The 23,613-nt window shown below is 38.4% G+C and overlaps 1 protein-coding gene across 1 annotated transcript in view; it reads right to left on the bottom strand.

Annotated features, from left to right (window-relative positions):
• The window catches only part of FOXP1 (forkhead box P1), a 414,947-nt gene that overhangs the window by 16,339 nt on the left and 374,995 nt on the right, over positions 1-23,613 (bottom strand). The window contains exons 12-15 of the mRNA XM_018563026.1: positions 21,017-21,104; positions 14,657-14,740; positions 1,747-1,948; positions 1,389-1,465 (exon numbers count right to left, since the gene is read on the bottom strand). Of these exons, the coding sequence (XP_018418528.1) occupies positions 1,389-1,465; positions 1,747-1,948; positions 14,657-14,740; positions 21,017-21,104 (451 nt within the window). The remainder of the gene's footprint in view (positions 1-1,388; positions 1,466-1,746; positions 1,949-14,656; positions 14,741-21,016; positions 21,105-23,613) is intronic.

Here is a 23,613-nt window from a genome sequence, read left to right as displayed (position 1 = left end):
GAACTGTAAATGCGCATCTGCAGGCACCGCCAATGCATCATTTGGTGCAAAATAAATAAACCAGACTTCACAAGACGATCTGAGATTAATACCTCTATTTAACAGTTCAATGACAACATTCAAAATGGAATTATCTAATTGTTTTGAGTTTTTATTTCTGTTTCCTGGTAGAAATATTAATTTATCAGTCATTCACAAAGCGGGATCAAAGAAAAATGCAAAACATTTCAGCGGCTGATTACAGCTCAGTAATTATTTAGAGCTCAGATTAATTCTAGGGATCAGAGATTACGCTAGTTTGTGATAATTGACTTGCCATCTTTAAACAGCCTCATTTTCACTGTTGTGTGAAATGAATTTTCTAATAATCACATCGTATTGTAATACTTAATCAAAAGCAATTATGTTAGATATTGCTGTTATCAAAACTCTTTGGCCAAAAAAAAAAAATGGTTCTGAACTCATAAAATAATGTTATTTTGCGAACGCTTTTGTCAGTGGGTGCGACTTTCTTTTTAATATCGTACCTGAGAAATTACTAAGTATTAAACTTAACTGACAAAAATGTGCAACCTAATTTTATTCAGAAATGCAATGGATCTGTCATCCATTCACAAACTGCCACTGTACATATTTAGCCAATCAAATCACTAGTAACAAGTGATGTCACTTGTGCTCCATGCCCCAGTTATCCCACGTTTTCCTATCATATCGATGGACTTTAGATATTTTGCCCAATCCTATAAAAGAGACGGTCTGGTCTGGTTTGTATAAAAGATTAGGATGTTTTAAAGTTATCCAAAAAAAACAAGGACTACTTATGAAATTGTCTTTGACATCAACAGGGATTCCAATACAATTCAACCAATTCAGGAACATTTCAGATCCCTGAATAACACACTATTGTCTGCAAAATCTTACCCAAAGAAACTCAAAAGTCTGACTCCCAACCTTTCCTCACCCTCCAATCCTGCCCACTTCGCTTCTTAACCTCCCCAAACCCACTTTTGTTTCTCTATTTCTCCTTTACCACCTCCAACCCGATCTCTTACTTGTATAACTGTACCCCGGTCCCTCCTCTTAAACCGCTAGTTCAAAAAGTAATTTCTGACACTTTTTGGTCTTTAAAGCGATTATGAACAAATGAACAAACAAGGCCAGTATTTTGACATTTAGCTATTCAATACCATCTATTACTATAGGAAGAACAGGGGTTGCAGCTGTACCTATAACCAGGCCTAGTGTAAGGAAGAATGCAAGTTGATCCATTTGGTGAGTACATGTTCCCGGCCCCTCTCTGCATCCCAAAGTAATATAATTTCCTCTTGGTGGAATTCTTCTTTACAGACTTTGTAAAACCAACAAGCAAATGAAATGTGCACACTTACCTGCCTAATTAACGATGCGTATGTGAAAGGTGGCCTGACTTCTGCATTTTTGTAAAACTCTTGGTTCTGTGCAATGTCTGCAATCAAAGAGGGAAGAAAATACCAAAGAGGAAGTTTAATAATTATGAAAGTTAGGCAACTCAGGCCACTACTCCAAGACTAGAAGAACATACTGTACTGTGTGTGCAATGTATAGACTTTGGTTGTCTGCAGTACACCTGAGAAAATTCCAGCTATCCAGTTTGAGCATTAATTCCTACTGCAACCTAATTTTTTTTAAGCCTCTTCTGTTTTGTCAGTGGGCTCTTACTGCATGACTCCCTAGTGTTTTCTAAATAATCTGTCCAACCCTACTTACCAGAAGAGATGGGAATGTTGTATTTGTCAGAGTACCGCCTCCGCATGGGTCCCACATTGTGGATGCTGGTGGTTGTAATAACAGAAGGTCCCTGGGTTAGAGGAGTGAGTGGTGTGGTTGGGGTGGTGGGAGTATGAGGTAAACTTTGAGGGGATGGTTCTGATGCAGTCTTCGATAGGGTGGCACTGGATACCAGGTTCAGCTGTAAACAAAAAAATAATAATTGTTTATTCTTTAATATCTGCAAATTGTTCTGTTATGTGGCAATTGTTTTAATCAGTTTACTCCATGTTTGCGTACAACACCCCTTCTTATAATTCCAGAAAATATATTATTATATAAATATTATAACATTACTAAATATTATTATTATTACACAGGTTTTTTTTTACAGTGTCAACAGTTTACAAAACTCTTTAAAAAAAATAAAGGCAGACAGAGAGTTACAATACAGATCAATACAAGAGGTTTAGGAGGGTCCCGCTCCTGACAGCTTACAAATCTAAATTATTCAATAAATACACTGCAAGAACAAAAATGTCATCATTCTGAGTATTGCCTATTCTAATTGTATTATTTGCAATGGTTGTCACGTGATGTGGGATTCAAGTATGGGGGTTTTTTCTTTTGATATCTCAAGGAGCCTAATTGGCCCTCTCGGTTCTTATCTTGGTCTACAGAACAATTACTCGCTATGTTACAGAGATCTGGAGAGTGGGGAGGGATCTTATAGTTGACACCATGTCTTGTATTATCAGCCCCCCCACAATCCTGTGGTTTGTCGGTGTACAACAGGAAACCAGGAGTTGAGTGTTTTTTGGCATATCATTAATTAATTGCAGGGTCTTAAATGGATAAAACATGTGGAAATGTGCATGTATTGTAGAGATGTAATACATATGTTGTTTTTCTTTACTTAGCCCTCATGTACACTTTTAGGGCTATTCACAAAAGGGTGAAGAGTTTGGAGAAGGGAACAATCTAGGCCAAAATAGCTGATTTGGAAAAGTTATGCAATTCAGCTCACATTCTGGTTCAGCTATGTTGTCCTAGATTGTTCACTTCTCCTGCCTTCTCCAAACTTTTCACCCTTTTGTGAATAACCCTGTATGTGACTGATATACTAAGGGAGCATGCTCACTTTGCAGAGTGAATTTTCACTTAGCTTAGTAAATTGGATGAAGCTCTGCTGACTATCATCCAATCACGTGCAAGCAAATCCTGTGTTATTAAATTTACTTGCACATTAGTCAACCTCCTTTTTTTTTTTTGCACGGTGAATTTTCACCACATTCACTAAGGCAAGTGAAGATTCCCTTTCAAAGTGAAAATGCTGTAGGTGAACATGCTCTACTCCTTTAGTAAACCAATCCTTATAATTCTAGTCAAGTGAAGATTTACAGGTCTATTCACAAAAGTGTGAAGTGTATGGAGAAGGCCTGAGAAGTGATCAATCTAGGACAACATAGCTGAACTGGAAAGTGAGTTGAATTGGAAAACTTTTCCAAAACAGCTATGTTGTCCTAGATTGTTCACTTCTCCTGCCTTCTCAAACCCTTCACCCTTTTGGGTATAGACCTGACAGACATTACCTTTTAGTTTGCCAATGTAATACTTTTTAGTGCAAGCTTTTGAGAACACTTGAGTTCTGTTCATATTCATGACACCCTGGATTAGAATATCAGAGTTAGTCAACAAGAAGACACTGCCTATGTTTTCACTTTACTGCTATCTATGGCATGGTACAACACTGTGCTACACTTCAAACCCAAACATTCAAATTCTTTTTTCTTTTTCGTAAGCAACCAGAGACGTTGAAATGGTAAAGCTAATTACAACCCACTCATAGATCACTGTGACACCGTGAAATTTAAAACATGACTCTGTTATGTTAGATTTGGGGCAGACTTTAAACAAACTGCCACTGTGTAAACCATATGCATACAATGCTTCTCACCCCACATGCAATTTAAATATACACTTTCATTTGTTGATTTAATATAACGTCAACCCGATGTTTAGCTTTAATGTGAACAGGTTAAACACGGCTTTCATAAATGGATAGCGTCTCCAGAACTTAAAACCCAGATATGATCGTGAACTGGCACAAAGCACATTCGTAGGTGCGCTTTACATTAAACAGAACACAAAGTTCATTTTTTTTTGCTGTTATTTTCTTGAGATTTATCCAGAATATATAAATCAATTGCTACATACGGGACCATGTTACAGTCTGCAATCAGTCAGTCTTATTACAATGTCAAGCTTTTATTTCTTTAAAACAATAAATTAGTTATACGTGAAGTATTTCTGCATTAAAAAAAAAAAAAACCTGCATAACTGTATTATTGCCATTAAATATAATTTGCCAGCCTTAACTGAGGAATTGTGCAAGCCGGTGCCAAAAAATATGAAGTCATGTTATGAAAAGGTACAGTATATGGTATTAATCAAGAAAACCTCGGTGTTTCATTAATTGATTCCAAAGAAGAGGACCTTATCAGAGAGTTATTTTAAAATCCATCTTGTAAAGGGCATAGATCAATCAGAGTGAAGGAGATGGGGGTCAGCAATCTTAAATCAAAGAAGAGTATTTTATTTTATTTTCTTAAATGGAGATCTGAGCTAATTTTTCCCAAAATCTTTAAATAAAATAAACTGCTTTAAAGGGAATTTTTATCCCGAACAAACTTTGAACGGCAACTGCATCCTATACTCTGACCTTTTAAGTTTATCAATATAACTCCACTCAAATTACCAAGCGGTTCCCTGTATCATTCGAGCTGTGATTTAATGATAATCCCCAGTGAACAGGCAAGTAATGAAGCCTTTTAACAGTTTATTATAGAAATGTCTATGTTACTCCTTATTAAATGGGATACAGATGTTCATTTTTTTTTAAACCGGCTGGAAAAAAAATGCACGTGCCCTTGGTACAATTTTCATCTGGGTCTCACACATTTCACCCGGTGTTATAGACTGAAGCTTATATAATTTTGTACCGTTGTTAAAAATGGTCAAACACAAGTGATTATCTGGAAAGAAAGGTCACTTTTCTCTGGATAATAAGACTGTGTACGGTCAACAGATATCCATTTGGAGAGCGAATGGGTACCAAAACAGTTCTACATGCACCTTTAGCATTAACGGCCGGTGCACACCTAGGCGACTACTGACCGCACGGCAATCGTGCACGTTATGGAGTCGCCCAGCACAGACGGTCGCGCGGTGGGTGCCATTATTTTCTAATGGAACCCCAGTCAAACCAGACGGATCCCACGGTTTCCCACTGCGATTCAGCCCGTGCATCCAAACACGATCCGAACACTAAAACAGCCGCGTATCGTGTATCGCAAAAAAGGTACATGTACCTTTTTTATGCGATTGCTGCGCAGATGTCACCTCATTGAAATCAATGGGGCCGCGCGGCAATCACTGTCAGCATTGTGCAGGACCGCGCGATCCTGGATCACTCAGGTCTGCACCGGGCCTTACAAGTGATACATCCACTTACAGCAACTGTTCCAAGCCTCAGGACACATCCATCTATCAAATATGACCATCACTATGGATGATGACATGTGGTACCATAAGGGGCATGACAGTTGAGATGGAAAAGTGTAAGATGGTCAAATCAGCCTGTGTACTGAATTACCGTGTATCTAAACCCCCAAAATGTTTTATATTGCAGCTTACCAGTCCTTAGATGTAGTGACTGCATTAGTTTTTATTCTTCTGGCTTTCTCCCTTTATTTTTACCTGGTAATGCTGCAAATAACACACTCTAGTCCATTTGTCTCTACACGCACATCTCCATGGTATCTATAGCAGCAGCCACAGTTGTCAAATAGGCTGGACTTTAAACACGTCTGCCTTTGTTCATTTCCATTACATAGTGGATTGACTGGACTAGTAGTTTACAAAGGAGAGATAACATTGTTTATGCTGACTTTTCGGTTTACTGGAAGTGGCAAGCATACTGCATTTGTGGCAAGATCAACAGGTATTTCTATACTAGCTAAAAATGTTCTTCATCTGAAAAAATAAAATGAAAATAACCACCACATCTAAGTACTGGTAAGCTGTAAAGTATTACATTATCGTTTTTGGGATACACTAATGAGTACGAGAGAATTAAAGTGTGCCTGTCGTACAGCAATTTTTTGGGATAAGACAAATTCCAGCATCTCAGCCAGAAACAGAAGAGAGACAGCCAGTTCCTAGAGGAAGTAACCTAGTTGTGGGAACAGCGCAATTACATCATTACGCTGTACAAGCACCACTAACCCTTATCTGAACTAAAGGCTTCCACATGTTATTGTTTTCACACACAGCAATAGTACGAGAATGGTATCAGACTAATGCTGCAGGTTTGGGGGTACTACAGTATGTTACCTATTTATCCCTGCAGGCCTAGAAGAAGATGGAGCTGCTGAACTTCCACCTATGCTTTAAGTAAAAGATGATGCTGGTTGCCCACAGCACCAAATCAGATTCCAGATGTAATTTTCTTCAGGGCAGGTTACAAAATGATTGCTGATGTCTCACTGGTTGTTTGTCACAATATGTGTGAGTTTTATCAAATGAACAATCTTTTTGTTCTAGAAAAAAAAATCTGTTCATGGTATGACTTTTCCTACCAAAGATCGATCAAACTTAAGATTCTTCACAAGTCTGCTGAGCAATGCCTTGTGGGGAGGGGGGGACAGGGGGACAAAGGAAATGGGATATCTCAAAGGAAAGTAGAGAACCCTAAAGAAACTGTCACAGAGCAAAAGGGGCAAACTACTGCAGGTATGAATTACAGATGCACGCACCTGCATCAGGCTTCCAAACCTTCCAGTTAAGGCTGAATCCCAGGCAACAGGCAAAGCTTTGGTATTTCCCAAGAGTGCCAAGGCTTGACCGTCCCTTCCTACCTCCTGCACATCCCTACTAGCCAGTAAGGCTGCCCATCGTAGTGATGGAGCAATAAGAATGTGTAGGGGCAGTGCTTAGCAGCAAGGTCTAGAATTACCTGGAAGTGTTAGAACTTTATCAACTTTACCTATCAAAGCCCCAAGGATATGGCCATGACAGGAGGGGAGGTTCCGGGGGCTCCCCAGATTTGGGAAGGCCCCTCTGATTACTTTCCCTTCATAAATGCAGCTATTTACCCTTCTTCCCTCTCTCTCTAAACAGCAAATCATTGGGAATATATACTGACAGATATACTGCTAACCAGTTACCTATCTCTGGCCTCAATATTTTCTTCATTGACCCAGAACAAGCATGAAGCTAAGATACAGTGATTTTTCCACCTTAGTGACTCAGAAAGTATTAAAGCCTTTGAATTATCTTAACAAGCATTATGTAAAAGAGAGGTCTGCAGTGGCAACCTACATATTTTTTCAATACAAACACTTCTTTAAGAAGAAAAAAAAAGGTACACAGGTGTTAAGGGGCCTAAACAAAAGGCTACCTAAACAGCCTTGACAAATGACAGAAATTTACGCCCACTGCTGGGTCACCAGACTCACCACTATCAGAAGAAAGCAGCCAATTTTGGCTAATTACCAGATGAAATTGTATTGTACAGACTCTAATTTAGAGATGCTTATGTAGGGGATCTGTTGATTAAGCAGCACATACGAATGACCCCGAACGTCAGCGAGTGGCAGGGTGTAGCCGAAATATTTTGCTGAAACAGTAATCTGATGTTTAAGATGGGAGGCAGCAATATTTGTAATAATAGCTATGAGGTAAACTAATTAAAAGACGGTTCCTAGAGGAAAAGACTGGGGCTTGCTGCAGCTGAGCCTGTTCCAAAACAAAGTGCCAAATCTCAACAGTGGAGCAGCAGCGGAGTGGAAAAATGTCTGCCTGACCCCTGCTCCTGCTATTAATGTGCAGGAAAACTAATGACACATATACATATTCCCACAAAATTGTTCTAATTGCTAATTTGCCAAAGGAGCCCAGTTTCCAAATTAAACATGACTGCAATCTGTGAGGAAAGAGAGAACAAAAAAAAAAAAAGGGGCTGCAAGCGCCGGGTATTTCATCGTCCACATCTATTTGTAGGCTTAAAAGACAGTTTGATGAAATGCTGACCTTGTCAATTGCTATTGAAGTGTTTTATTTTCTACCTCCCCTTCCCCACATTCATCCTTTCTTTAGGACAGATAGGCTTAGTGTACTCAATCATTGCTCACTTACAAGACAATGAATCATCCAAGAATATCCTGTAAAGAGGACCTATCCCCTAAATAAAACAGCCCCACATTGTCTGGGTTGTGCTGGTATGTCTCAGCAAATATTTTGTTTTTACCGTCTTCTTGTAACTAGAAACATTAGCGCTAGGCTTGTAAAATTCATGTAGGGGTAACTGCTGTTTTTACTGATGCAGGCATCCCCCCAGAACTACATCTTCCAAAAGCAACACCTATACACAGTGTGTTGGCAGGCTTTTGAAAGTCAAGGAAGCACCATTGTTTCGCTGGGAAAGAAATCAATATATACATGTGGAGTTGGACAGAGCAAGGGTGGGGATAGGTGAAGTTTTGAAGTCCACCAGGCAAGGCTGATAATGATGCTTGGGTTTTCAGTGCAGCAAAGGCAGATCAACAAGTAGCTCTCTGTGCTTGCAGCATTTGGGAAAATACATGGGGATGTAGTGGAGAGATGTACTGAATATGGTTTTGTTTTTTATTATCTAGACATATACTTTAACTATTAGAGGGGCACCTGATCCTGTTAGCACCTTCTTTGGTATATCCCCCATATTTAGTCCCCCCTTTCTATTTGAGGAACAACAAGAAAAATATGTTAAATTCTCCATTTTTTTCTTGCTGCCTCGAATTTTTTTTTTTTTATTTAATGATGAATGAGTCATCAGTAATTTTCATAAACAGGCAGTGATGTAAACCCCTAATCAAAATGGATTTCCATTAACTGTCCTGCTTAGTACACATAATTGTATCGTTTTGTTTTTTTCTAAATGTATTACACTGGAATAGTAGCCAGAGACCAAGAGGATGTGTTTATATCTTGACTTAAAGTCAGGACTTAACCCTTTCCGCAAGGAGTAACAGCGGAACATGCGGCCCTATCTACAAAATTTGCCTTCCTGGTATGGTACTGTATGCTCCAGGGCACAAAGATTTGCTATTAGACGCGCCAGTCTACTTAGGGTAGGGATTGATGATTTAATTGCACTGAAATTCTGGGCTTTAATCAATGAAGATTGGAGTCTGCTATAAGGAGTGATAAGCCGGGAAATAAGCATTTTAAAGGAAATTTTCTGCTGTCAAATCCGGCCACAGTGAAAGCTTCTATTAAAGAGTTCCTGTGTTTTAATTTACCAATTTCAACGCTGCAAATTTCTACTAGCTTCGTATAGTCTTAGTCATTGGCTAGCTTGGAGACTGGCTGCTTCTGGCCTACAGACTCAGACTACTCAGTAATATCGATCCATTACAGAGAAGCTCCTGATACATGTGCACCAAACCAAGGAACCAGTTTGATCATTGGAGAGATTTGGGTAGCAATCAATTTATGGTTTAGCTTTTTTTAATTTTTCTGACAGTCATGGCTTTAGCTTACTATGGGTGCATTTGTTTTGTGATAGCTTATATGGATTGATGACTTATATAACACTGTTAAAATTTTTTTTATACAATAACCATACTGTGTTCAGTCTTTGCAACAGTGCTTGGCCTCAGTTACTTGACAATTGGTAGCCAAAGGACAAATTTCCTTACATGACCCCCTTACCAGCCCTACTTTTGTTTAATTCAGCTTCATAGCCTTCACAAATTACTTTTTCATCCGTAGCACCATATTTCAATTCTTTAAATAAAAAAACATCATTCAAAGAACCATTTCTAACACTCTTTCTCTGCATCCTTGTCCTTGGTCTTTAACTCAGAAAGTATTGAATCCAGGCATAGCCAGTTGACTCTCATACATCGAAGGAGGTCATCAATGGCAGGTCATAAATTGAGCTTACATGTTTGTCTCATGAAAGGTGTACTTTACTCCTGGCCCCGACCTGCCAAAACACGGCCCAGTTTGATCATATTAGTATAAAACCTATCTACCTTAAGCCAAGCAACCATGATTTCCATTGAACAAGACAGTTGGGAGTTCTGCAAACAAAGCTAACTGATAATGATAATTCTGTTTCTTCCACATATTCTGGACCATGAGACTCAGCTCAACTTACAAAGGTAAAGGTCTAACAAATAGTCAGAACTGCTGATACCTCCAGGCAGATTATTATTATACAGGATTTATATAGCGCCAATAGTTTGTGCAGCGCTTAATATTAATTAATTAAGATTAATATCCTGGAGTTCCCAGCTCTGCCTTTTTTTACTCAGCCAATGAGTACAGCTTTTTTACAGGCCAGGCTTTAGTGCAAGCTTTGAAGGGGCTCTCACTTTCTGAACTCCCTTTATCCTATTACAGAAAGTAAAAGCCAAACTGAGATAACAGAAGTTGCAATACTAGAGTTGTATATATGACTACATGATAGGGTAGAGATTATGAAAAGTGCGCCACTCTGAAAGCACACGAACAACACAAGTGTGTACATACCCTCAGGCATGTAAAGAATGTAGTATTCTGTATACATTTGAACTAAATTACTTAAATATAACTGACACCATAAGAGGTCCATTACCGAAACAGTACTCGACTATGCTTAATCCAAAACCTCGCAGAGGCAACTATCTACGAATTTTATCATAAGCCAAGCAAACATTCCTCCTTATGTTTCCATCTTGAGATGCATGTTCCATAATTCCCAAAAATAAAGTGATTAACTGTTTATTTAATGTTACTAGAAATAAATGGAAGCGTGCAATTATGTTTTCAGCTATAACCATTTCGTCAAGCACGCAAATATTGGAGTAAAAGTCTAAACATAGTATAATTCAACCATTTTATATCATAGGCCTACTTTGTAACACAGCTTTATGTTACATTTAATTGCCTGAACATATTTCTATTTATCATATATATTTTGTGTTTTTTCCTTAAATAAACTTAATTACTTTTCCCCCAGAGCGAACAGAAATACACAGGATGGAATATTTAACCAAGCATTTGATTTGAAAATGTTATTTTAAATGTTTTAGGTCAAGTCTGAATCGATGCACTGTCTGCAAAAAAAGAAAAACTTAATTACTGTTCAGCCATTAGAAAAATTATATTGCCTTTTCATGGATGACAGCTGGGTGACGTTTGGGAATACTCAAAGTAATTATCCATACAGTATACAAAATATTTTTGACAACTTTTCTAATTAACACATACTTGATTTTTGATGGACACCTTAAACCTCCTATGATACCAAACCATAAAATGTTGCCTGGCAATAAAAAAAAATAAAAGGATCGTTTTGAAAGATGTCATGCTACAAAGTTTTCTTGTTCCTGGCCAAACTGCATCAGTTGTAAGTTGCTCCTCAACAATGGTTTTCATGATACAAATATCAGAATTGGTTTGTATTGCGGGAAAATTATAGGGGATTGGATTGCAAATGAAGGGACTGGACTTTGTTAGAGAGCTTAAGTATGTCATGGTCGAACATTACTGTTTCTTGTGTGCAACTAGTAGCAGGTTAGGTTGTGACATGCCTCTTCCAATCAGCTCCTCAGAAAACCACTAGTATCAACTAACTCTCCCTCAACATGAATCCAAAGCAAGGCTATGGATTGAGATGAGCTATCACTTTTAAAATGCTACGCTGAAGTTTAATCTGCAAAGGAAATTCTATAATTGTTCGATATTTAGTCTTGGGTTTTTGTGTGAAGAAGCAGGCAGGGTGTGCAGGCAAAACACTCCTACCAAAGTCCAATATTTAGGCACACTACCATACTGTACTAGAACCCAATATCTAGACATTTTACCACACTCATAATGCCCTACCGCACCTCACCACAACCCACTCTCTACTCTACCTTACCACAACACAATTTTTACACACTACATTACCCTACCATAACCCAGACAGTTATCTAGATCTTCTACCATAACCTACCACAAGTTAAAATCTAGACACCCTACAACAACCTCTTAACACCCCACCATATGTTACCACATCCTATTATCTAGACACCCTACCAGGATCCAAAAGCTAGACACTCTACAGTACCCTACCAGAGCCCAATACCTAGACACTTTACTATACCCTACTACAACCCAATATCTAGATATGCTACCATACCCCTACCAAAATCCAATACCTATGCTCCCTACCATACTGTACCACAACCCAATACCTAGATAGCTGACCACATCACAATATCTAGGCCCTCCACCATACACTGCTACAACCTAAGCCCAAATCTAGATACTTTTCTATTTCCTAAAAAAACACTATAGCAGCCTACCACAACCTGTCACAACCCAATATCTAGACACTCTATCATAGCTAGCACAACCAAATATCTAAATACCCTATCATACCCCATAACACCATACCGCAGCACTATAACACCCTACTATACTCTACTCTTCAATACACAAAAAAACAAAACAGATTTTATTTTCTTAAAACCAGTTCTTAGCTGGGAGTCAATTTCAAGCTTAATGTTTTTTTCTCTCCTAGCACTAGAAGATACGATTAATGCATTCTTCCCAAAATACCTTTTTACTTCACACATATTTTTATGGCTTTCTCAGTACTCTAATAATTGAAATTTATCAGATGGAGTCTATAAAATATATTCTATTTTTCTACCTCAAAAGACCATTTTGAGAAGAGTCGACAGCAACCAGACAATACGGTACACTCAAGAAAAAAAAAAAGTTGAAAAAATTTGCATCAAAGGGTTTGAAGTTGATTGCTTCCAAGTGAAGACACTTTTCATATACAAATGTATTTTTTTTTTCTTCCTCACTCCACAAATGGTGGCATAACAGTAAATTTACATACACTAATCCAAACAATCTGTGCATGTGACAATAGCAAAACCTCACACAGGCTGCCTATTGTCGGTTTACATACCAGTGAGCTTTATGTTTGCTTGTAACGACGTTTGAGCTGTCAAAGGTTTGCTTTGGACTCTAAATAAATGGTTAGAAAAGCGCTGTGCGGAAATATTAGACTTTTCTCCAAAGAAAACCTGCTGTGTATGAATTCCAAGGCTATTAATTTTTCAGTCAAAAATATGCATGCTCGTTGCTCATAATAAAGAAGCACTGTGTGGAGCAATGAGGGAAGATAATGTTAACCTGCCTGGCAGAATTCGATCGAGGAGTTAAAAATAAATCTGCTGGGAGGTCCCAGGCAACAAAAATATTATTTAATGAAGAAAAAAAAAAGAAGAAAATAATGAAATGGGCCTAAAAGGATTACTAAACTATAAAACAGAAGTTGCCTAATCTTAAGATAACCGCTGGTAAAGTTGGCTGTACAGATGAGTTTTTAAGTGTTTATTTGCAAGCAATATAACCACAGCACATACTTTGATACAGAACACTCGATAAACAATTTTTTTGCGCAACACCTCCTCCCCAATTTAACCGAAGAATGAGGCAAGTCATAAAGTCCAATGACGATTTCATTCTTGAATTTGATATAATAGCTATAAACTCTCTTGCCGGGGCTGCAATAATTGCCAAACTGTAAGAATGTATATGGCAGGTACGTAGCAACCAAAAATTGTGATGGGGATGAGAAAGCTGGACTGGTACCTAATTGGTTGCTATGGTTACAGAGTAGTCCCCTTAAAGGGTACCTAAACCCCAAAAATGGGATATATTACAGCTTAACAGTCCTGAAATGTGGAGACTGCATTCGTTTTTAAGGTGGTGGTAACATTATTCATATCAATTTATTTTATTTTTTTGGCAAAAAAAATGTACATTCTCGGCAACTACAAAAAAATGTCTGTTGATCTACTTGGATATCTTGTGTTTTTTTTCCCCAGTTATCTTTTGTGAACTACAAAGCAACATCTGTCTATGTATTGGAGATGAGGAGGCGTTCTGTAGTCCCAATGAGGAGAGCAGCTTAGGATGACAATGTTGCTCTTCCATAGATACAGCAAATATTAAGCATTGTCACCTTTGGAAAGGAATTGTGTTACTGACAGGATCACCAGCTGAAAAGAAGGGGAAACAAGTCTGAAAACGGAGATTTCCCCTCACTGTCTGTCCCTGGGATAGGAAGCAAAGAGAAATCACCCCACTGGGGCCACAAATAGCATTAACAACCTGGCCGATGTTTTAACCAATCTTCATTCTAGAACAAAAATAAATAGTTTTGGCTTGAGTTCCATCTTAATAAGTAAGCTCAAGTGTCTGAGGGAACAACTAAAGGTGTTTGTTGTGAGGGGGAAATCGGGGCTGCCATTGACTCCTATCTTCTGAAAATGGTGTCTGGCTGATACTTCAGTGCAATGTGAGTCAGTGGAAGGAGTATGCAGATTAGTTGTGACTTCATTTGCTGCCTATAAGTTATGGGCTAGTGACACAGGAAGTACTAAAGCCAGACACAGCCAGGCAACTGACCTGTTTAAAGAAAGTCAGCAGTGGCAACCCACATAAAAAAGTAACCATACCTAAAGTTTATATAATACATCAATTAGCTGTTGAAGAAAGCTGGTCATTAGAGAAAAATAGGGCTCACAATTGATGACCATGCACCTAAAAATGCCCAACAACACAGAGCTGCCAGTGGCATCCGTATGTGTCAGATGTTGAAGATTCTACTGGCGGAGACTGGCTGCAATAGAGACAGTACTGGTAAGTATTCTATATCTACATTTGATATCTATACTTTCCTATGACAGGGCCTCTTTAAGTTTCAGGGCCACACAAAATCTTTTTCTTCCAATGTCCATTTCCATTCACTAGATGTCACAGTAGCTGGCACTTCCCAATCCACCAAGAAAATAAGCAAAGAAGTGGAACTTACAGGTTGAGGACTTGCTTTGGGTTCTGTTGACTTCACATGTAAATGCGTCATCATGGCTTGGAGGCGTTCTTTGTCTTTGGAAAGCTATGAAAAAATGAAAGCAGAAAATAGCAAGCTTTAGAAAAATAAAAGGCAATATTATTGATTCATGCCATTCATACAATCCAATGTTCTCTGTGGAACTTTGATGGAACGTTGAAATAGTGACGTAGGTCCTTGGCCCTCGTGAAGCTTATCAGAATTTGGCCATAAGGTTATCACATGAATTTGCAAAGGGCAAAGAACTAAGTGCAGTAGTCCATGACAACAGATCGGAACTTACACCTAAACCTGATGGAATTAGTTTAGCCAACACTGAACTCTACTGTCATTGTTTAGCTCCTTGCACTGTTTTATCAAAAACAAATACCAAAAACATATTACTTTAACATTGTACTTTTTCTAAAGATTGTTTGTCATGTGACATTTATTAATCCCCCATTTATTGATGTTATTGATTATTACCAAATCATGGGTGAGGTAGAAAACATACTCAGACTTTTTGTTTTGTTTTGGAAAGCCATTGGTTGGAATTTCTCTCAGGCTTTGTTGTGTTCTGCTTTAAAAATTACCTTTCAATTCCTGTCCCAATGACCACCTGTCTCACTTCGGGGGACAAATATAATAACACAACAAAAGGCTCTAACGCTTCCCTGCTCTCCCCTGCTGTACAACAAAATATTTCCCCCATTTCCTCATATCTATGACATGGTGGGTGAACTGCAGTCCAGCATACTAGAACTTGGCAGTGCTCACAAAGCTGCTTGGGATTTCAGAGCAGCATAGGCAGCTGTGTTGTTAATGCAACACTAAACTCAAAATACTAAAATCCTAAAAATGCACTCAGGTACCATAACTATTACCAAAAATGTACCTTATTTGTAATGTAGATCCTCAAATCATCTCTGAATTGGTGCTGACACTGTCCTTCCTTCTGGAGGGGGGCTACTTTTGTTCCCCATGGTCCCTGTGTGTGTTGTAAAGTAGCCACCACTCCAATCTCACTCCCGTGATGAACTACAATCTAAATATAAATTAGGAAACTACACATGAGATTGTAGTCCATCACGGGAGCAAGCTTGGACCGGTGGCTACTTTACAACACACACAGGGACCATGGGGAACAAAAGTAGCCCCCCTCCAGAAGGAAGGACAGTGTCAGCACTAATTCATAGATGATTTGACGATCATACAGTACAAATAAGATACATTTTTGTTAATAGATAAGGTACTTAAATGCATTTTTAAGATTTAACTTCAGGAGTTTACTTTGACTTGCTACAGAAAGTTAGGAGCTCACTGGATCTCTAGCTGGTTCAACAGAAATGTTTCTGTACTGCAGCAAATTTAAAGAAACAAAACAAAAGGAAATTGGTGTGTATTGCAGAAATGTACTGAATTTTGGTTTCTTTTAGCCCAGACATACATTTTAAAGTTGTGACAACCATCAGTCAGGACTAAAAAAGGAAAAAGAAAAACGATTGCGTGGAGCTAGCTCCGCCCAAAAGTTTCCTATTGTCCATCGGCTCTGCTGCTGTAAAAAAACAAAAACTCTCCCGGGCGCTCTGGCCAGGAGAGAATCACTGCTGTTTCTTTTGTTTTCTTTATTCTGACACAGAGCGATGTCAGAATAGAAAATAAATAAATAAATGTTTTGCCTTTCGGCCACGTTCGGGAGCTGTACGGGCTATAGTGAATAGCCCGTACAGCATCCCTTCGCTTCTACTGAACCGAAGGGGTCCTGGGGCCGAAGCTAGCCGAAGGATCGGCCGAAGCTACGGCTAGATCCTTCGGCAGCTTCGTGAATAGACCCCCCTAGTCAAATGCCAACGTGACAATAAATTAAAGAATTGCATCAACTGACCCCTCCCGTATGCCTGATGCTTAAATTTCCAGAAAATTCACATAATTAATCTTGCTTGGGGGAAGAGGATGACGCCAAGTGTGCCACATCACCTGAAACTTCAATTTAAACCCTATTAGTATCTGCCCTTAACAAGATATGGGAATGTAATCACTGCAGCAACCATTTTATTTGTATTCCTTTCTGCAGAGCTGCCTGAACATCAGGCGCACAGAATGACTTATAATTCTCAGCCTAATGCCTGTGACACGCTGTCTCCGCTCGCTCTTGTTCAATTATATAATATCAATGCCTGCTCAAATCAGATATTCTGTTGTACTGACACTACAGGCGATATGTAAAGTTCATGTTTTGGCGGTTTAAAAAAAAAAAGAGCAACTTGTAAAAGGACAACATGAAAACGGAATTTAAAGGGAAAGCTCGGTGTTAACTCCATGGGGGATTTTCAGAAGTCAGTGGGGAATTTATTTATTAAAAATGAATTCACAGCATTACCTACAGAAACCATATTAGAAAAATGGCATCTGGAAAGTGACTTTTCTAGCCAACTTATATCTTTACTCTCATTGCCCCTCTCTGCCTGATATAGCTTTAAAAAGGATGCACACACTTGTATTAAATGTTTAAATTATATATATTTTTTGTAATAAACGTATGTGACAGCAATAGGGTTATTATGTTACAGATAACCCTAGGGTGGGTACTATTCAGGGCAGCACACTGTTTTTTGTAAGGGTTCCCCTCACTTGTGTAGATTACAATCTACCCAAATCCATTATTTAAGTTTTGTATGTATGCTAACAAGTTCAATGGCATGCTAACTCCATACACCACTCAAGAACTCCAATGGTAATATACAGACTTCCTAGTTCTAACCAACTGTAACCATGACTATTACAAAGAAAAATAATGGCGACAAGCACTACTAATACAGGAAGCATTTAAAATAATCTAAGAATACTGGAATTCATGGTTCGGGATGATAGCCAGTCAATAGGCATTTCAGAATAGCAACTTCTTTCATGACAGATTTACTCATGTTGCTTCTCTGAGTGTATATTAGTATATTCCACCTGATGGTTTTACATTTTAAATGGGTTGGGGTCTCTTATGGCTAAGCCCTGAGAAAAGGCAGATGGCCCAAAGACAAGTCACTGACTGTGAAACCCACACTCTGCTTTTATTATGATGCAGAGGATGTTGTCAAGGTGGGTTTATCCAAGTTATCGAAAAGCTGTGGCTTCAAATCCTTGCTGAATGCCAGTGCTGTCATGATTTGCCGTGTCATATTCTGATAGGTGAGCACTGTGTTTAGGTTCAGGGATAAAAGACATAATGTTGGGCTCTGATATATTCATTAGAATTGAACAAGCTGATTGCATTAGCAGCAAAATGTCTTCAACGTTTTTGAGCAAGTCTAGTTGTGGCTAACTACTACTAGTTATTACACATGACCCACTATGACCGGTTGGCCTTGTCTTGGTGAGCAAGGGTCACTGGAAGCTTCAAAAACATATTGCATCCTACTGACACCTTGAAAGGCATATCTTCCAACCACCCAAATTTTATTTTTTTACAATTTTATGAATCCCTAAATAGCACGGACCAACATGGCCAACGAGCAGTTGTTTTTAGGATGGAATAAAGTACGGCCTCATGTGTCATTTGACCAGCTCTGACCCTAATACCGCTGCTCCATATCTTGGAGTCAATTCCATAAGTGTCCTAATTATAAAGTGATCCCATAGACATTACTGTTTTATTGAAGTGTCCAACATTAAGAGTATGATCTATTTTTATGGAGGCTGCATGCAAGTTCATCCCATAAATATTATTGTACACCTATGGTCCACCATAATGTGGTTTTCTAGTGATCAATACTCAAGCGCTGATTCCTAAACCCATTGCAAACATTGAAGCCATTTACCATGGAAAGGAGAGTTACAACTGTATAGTCATCCACTGTTATAACCAATAAAGGTAACGCATTGTGTATCCCTGGTTGTTGCACCCCACAATTGTACTAATTTCTGTGCCATTGACCAACAAATTGCTATTCTAGCCAAGATTTTTGACACCTCACATTGCTCAAAAATGTTGATGATGCTCAGACCAGTCTGGAGTCCTTTATATGTCATAATTTCAACTGCTTCTCGGTCAATCGACTATATTCATATATCTATATAACATAATCTATATGTTTGTGCGTGTTCTAAACACACTGTAAAATGAGATATACACACATATATTCACTCACTGCTGTAAGTAAAAAAGAAATAAAAGAAATTCCCTCACTTGAATTGGTATTCTGATAAAATTGACCTTTTTTCGTACCATAAAATAATTGGAAATGACCATTTATAACAATAATAAAAAAAACTACTGAAAGTACTAAAATTTGCTGTAGAAAACAATGTTTGATGTATTATTACCACTCTAAACTATCAGCTGTAAATCTTAATAAAAGTGCATAATTACTTGGTGTGTGGTTAGTTCCCATTTATATGACCACATCACCAACTTCCCCCCTGTAATTGTTTCTGCAAGCCTCGATAATTTACGCTTCACACTACGATACCAGGAAATAAATTAGGCCATAGCGGGTTAATGAAGACTACAATGGGAGGGAAGGCTGAAATCAAGGGCCAGCGGAATTCATGCAGGAGCCAAAATGACACAAGACGAATTGAGAGAGGAATTAAAATGTTATGTAATTAAAAAGATATATGCTTTTTTACAGAGGGAGAGCAACAACAGAAACTTAAAGTCTGTTTTTGCAGATATTTCTCGTGACTATTTGAAGCTGCAAATGACTTTAAAACTCTGTAAAATTCCAAATGTAATTATCTTCTCTATTTAGCTCAGGGCCCTCTATATATCTTCGTAATGCTGCCTTGCATATAAAGCAGCCATTTCTGAATGCATACTGTAATTTAAAATTAGCACAAGTGCACGAAAAGGAACAGGTTAAACGGTCACCTTTGCCAAGGTGCTCTTGAGACCAAATGTCCAAATATTAATTTAGGTAGGAACAATCGTGTCCATCATATATATTTTTTGCTAGTCAAATCATGAAGTTTTGCTTTACCGAATGTGTTTGCGCAGTACAGAATGCTGACATAGTCTTGGGGAACAGGAAAGTTTGAGCTGGATGTTCCTTTGTCTATAAGATTTTTTGGTAAGAACAATCTTTCTTAATAACTGATTTGTAGAAACTGTTTTCTCTCATTTCAATATTATTTGGTCACAAGTGTTTTTTCCCCAAGCAGAATGAGCTTGTAGCTAACAAAGTCATTGCTGATTAATATAAATGGCTTAGAAAAAGATTGTGTCAGAAAAAGATTTGGTGTCAAGGAACTCGAGTGGCCTACATAGAGCCATGACCTCAGCCCTACTGAACATCACTGGAACACCAGGCCTTTTTGTCCAAAAATGCTCTTTTGAAAGAATGGGCACGCTGCCCACAGACACATTTCATAATCTTGTGGAAAGCCTTCTTAGAAGACTGGAGGCTCTTATACCCACATAAAAGGGGCTAATTTTAATGCCCATCATTTTGGAACTGAATGTCCAACAAGTTCATATAGCTAATGATCGGGTGTCTATAAAAAATATATAGGTCACATTTAGTGCAACGTGTGTCTAGATCATGCACACTAAAGAATTTACATATTTTGAATGAGCAGTAAAAGCACTTTAAAACAAGCACTTATTCAGCTCTGTATCTATAAGCATTGTAAAGAAATTAATTAAAAAAATGTACAACACAGACATTGAAATCGTGGCTTTTTTCTATGAGAACAAATCTTGGAGCCTGCCAGCCCTCTTATGTAAACACACAGCAGGTGTTTCTAAACTGTTCGAAACTAACTGAGAATCGATTTTTTTTGTTTTTGTTGTGATATTTGAGTATCTTTGAAAATGAAAAAACTTCACATTAAAAAAGCTATAGGCCAGGAATGGCTTGTTTTAAAGCTGCCTGTTAGTTTATTGTCCATAGCCTGGGCACAGGTGAACTTGTCCATAGCCTGGGCCACAACAACCATCTTTCAACATATATGTTTTTTCGGGATTTGTGATGGAAGTCATCACATGTAAAATGCCTTCCGTTTTAAAGAACAATGCATATTCTAGTAGAGGGCTTTTTCGGTTCTCAATGGCCCTCACATTGTAACATGAGGACTCATCTTCCCTGGTTACTCTGGGTTAAAGCACATTGCACATTTTAGGATTACCTTATGAAAATAAAGGCTTATGCATAATCATCTATCCTTTGATAGATCTACTAATGATACAGATAGACAGACAGACAGACAGATAGATAGATAGATAGATAGATAGATAGATAGATAGATAGATAGATACAGATGAAAGCCTTTTGAATAGATAGGGGAAGCCATACAGGAACATTTCAATTAGAAAACATGAAGCCAGTTAAATTGGTGACAGTGTTTTACCTGTAACTCTAATTGCTGTACAACTTGCATCTGAACTCGACATTGAGCCGTGCTCCTGTCATCCAATGCATGCTCGTTGTTGAGATGTCTGTAATGACAAAAGAAGAGATAATGAGCATTGGGTAGCTGCCATGCCTCAGATTCAACCATGATTTAGGGTTCAGCCTAAATGGTACAATGGTACATCCTACTTATACAGTTGAGCCTTAAAAAAAAATCTGCTAAATGAGAAGGCGGCAGAGTGGAAAACTTACACATGACTCCAGGATATGTGTGGGTTTGGTAACTGGAGCACTAAAGAATTGTAAGCTTATTTTGTTACATATTTTAAGCTTAATGTGTCATACTCACAAGTGGTGGACCAATCTGCGTTTCAGTTGTGACAACTGCATGATATACGGCACAACAATTGATTAATCCCAAGCCCATGGTTCTGTGAACAATTCTTGACATGATAGAAAATCTCTTTTAAGAGTTTAATTGCAATGTATGATTTCACTGCACAGACACTGTACAAAGAAAACGGCATGACTTATGAAAAATGGTGGAATCCGGTAGATGCACTCGATAATCAGTTTAATGGAAAACAGATTTTAAAGACATTCACTATATTTGTCTATATCTATAGGCAGATATCTGATACAGGTTATTGAAAGAACATACATTTATTTACCCCTCCACCCTTTACCTTTCACAATTTTATAGTGTCCATAAAAATGGGATAGCATTTTAAAGACTGGACCTGAGAAAGATCTTTTTATAATCGCTGCTTATATTCAAACTCATATCATGCAGCTGTGTGTGTTCATGCAAAGTGCAGACAATCACAGAGCTGGCCTTATCTCTGGAGAACAACAGCAACTGAATGGAAGAAGCCCGCCCATTAGATCAAAGTCAGCTGGCCTAAGTAACGTGGTAGTCATCTACATATAATCATTTACTCACCTTTACTATCAAGTTTGGAAGGTATCTATCATAAAAAAGGGCATTATAGAGGTTACAATTTTTTTTCTCCTTATTTTAAATACATCTTTAATTCTACTTTGGACATTTGTGCTCAAATTCAGCAAGAGAACTGAAGGGGTTCAAACAGGGGCGTCCCGAGGGCGGGTGTCACCCGGAGCGGAGATCGGGTGACACCCCGCAGTGAAGTCGCGTGGTCATCTAATTGATGCCTGCCGACGGCCATCTTGGTGTTGGACGCCGGCAGAGAGAGGAGGGGACGTTCACCTGGCAGGATGAGGTATGCCGCCGGGTCCCCTCCTCTCTCCCGACATTGTCGGGCTCTCATTCCATGACCAAGTGCCCGAGTTTTTAGAGGGGGTGACACCAAAATGACTGGGTCATTTTGGTGTCACTCCTCCAATGGTGTCACCTCCCGCACCCCTCTTGTGACGCCACTGGGTTGAAGGGCATGTTGAGAGTAATCACAAAGCTCTTTATAGTTCAGGAAGAAACCAAGCCTTCCATTCCCTTTTTTATATTGGCCTGTGATGTAATGTAGTTGGGCATATAAAGCAGAAAGAAAGTTGCCTCTATCAGTAGTTTTGACAACATGGGCAGAGCTGGTACAGACGGACGCTATCATTTATGTGGGCTAGGGCAAGCATTATGTCTAAATATGGTTAGGTATATAAATATGGTTAGCTATATAGATGGCCTATCCACTGATTGTCCTGGTTTAATCAGTGGGCAGACCACTGAAAGATGATGTCTGACTTGTTGCCATGGGTTGATTCTTTTCATTGTGCCTCAATAAAAACAAAAATGCCGTCACGCACCAAGCTTTCAAAACTATAGATAATACTGTAAATTATGTGCCTGTGCTGCATTCCTGAATGAGTTGACAAATGCCGGTGATTCTAATTCCTAATCCTGGCACTGACATAAAAGATGTGAATAATCCAAAACAAAAGCAAAGCGATAACTAAGAATAAAACAACAAACAAAAAAAAGAAAAACAATAACATAGAACGGTACAAAAATATTTAGACCGCATTCTTTAAAGAAAAGTCATCGATCAAGCAACTCTAACTCTAACTTTAAAGTCACAGTCTTTGTGCTTTTTCTGCCACCCAAGAAGGCACCCACATAACAGGTTGAATAAAATACTCATCAATCCAAAAAAATAACTCTTCCACTTGTTGACCCTCCACTACCTTCCCTTAATTCCCCGTTTAAAAGGTTTAGAATAGATTATGTTCAATTAGTCTTTCCCACAACTACTGTTCCTTTCTCTCCTTATCAGTTCCAGGGCGACTGGTGTTCAAAACTGCCCTGCTTATTCAAGACTCAGCTGTACTAATGATTTGTATAGGCTTTCTATCTTTCTCTCTTGTTCTCACAGTATCTTGCATGCGTTTAAAGCTACAGATATGCTGTTTATGTTTACAATCTACCTGTATATTAAAAACTTTCTCCATCGTGGATTTACCCAATGTTATCCCAACCCAAATGCATAACTTTATATTTAGCTTCATTAGACTTCATGTAGATACACAATAACCCAGGATGTGTTTAAATCAGCTTGTACATTAGGAGATGTTTTACTCTGACTTTATTATATAAAAAAAAGAAAGTACTTTGAATTCCAAACT

Source organism: Nanorana parkeri, unplaced genomic scaffold (genome assembly GCF_000935625.1).
Source record: "Nanorana parkeri isolate BGI_ZX_2015 unplaced genomic scaffold, ASM93562v1 scaffold624, whole genome shotgun sequence".
Taxonomy (NCBI): Eukaryota; Metazoa; Chordata; class Amphibia; order Anura; family Dicroglossidae; genus Nanorana; species Nanorana parkeri.
This window is presented reverse-complemented; position numbering and strand designations above follow the sequence as displayed.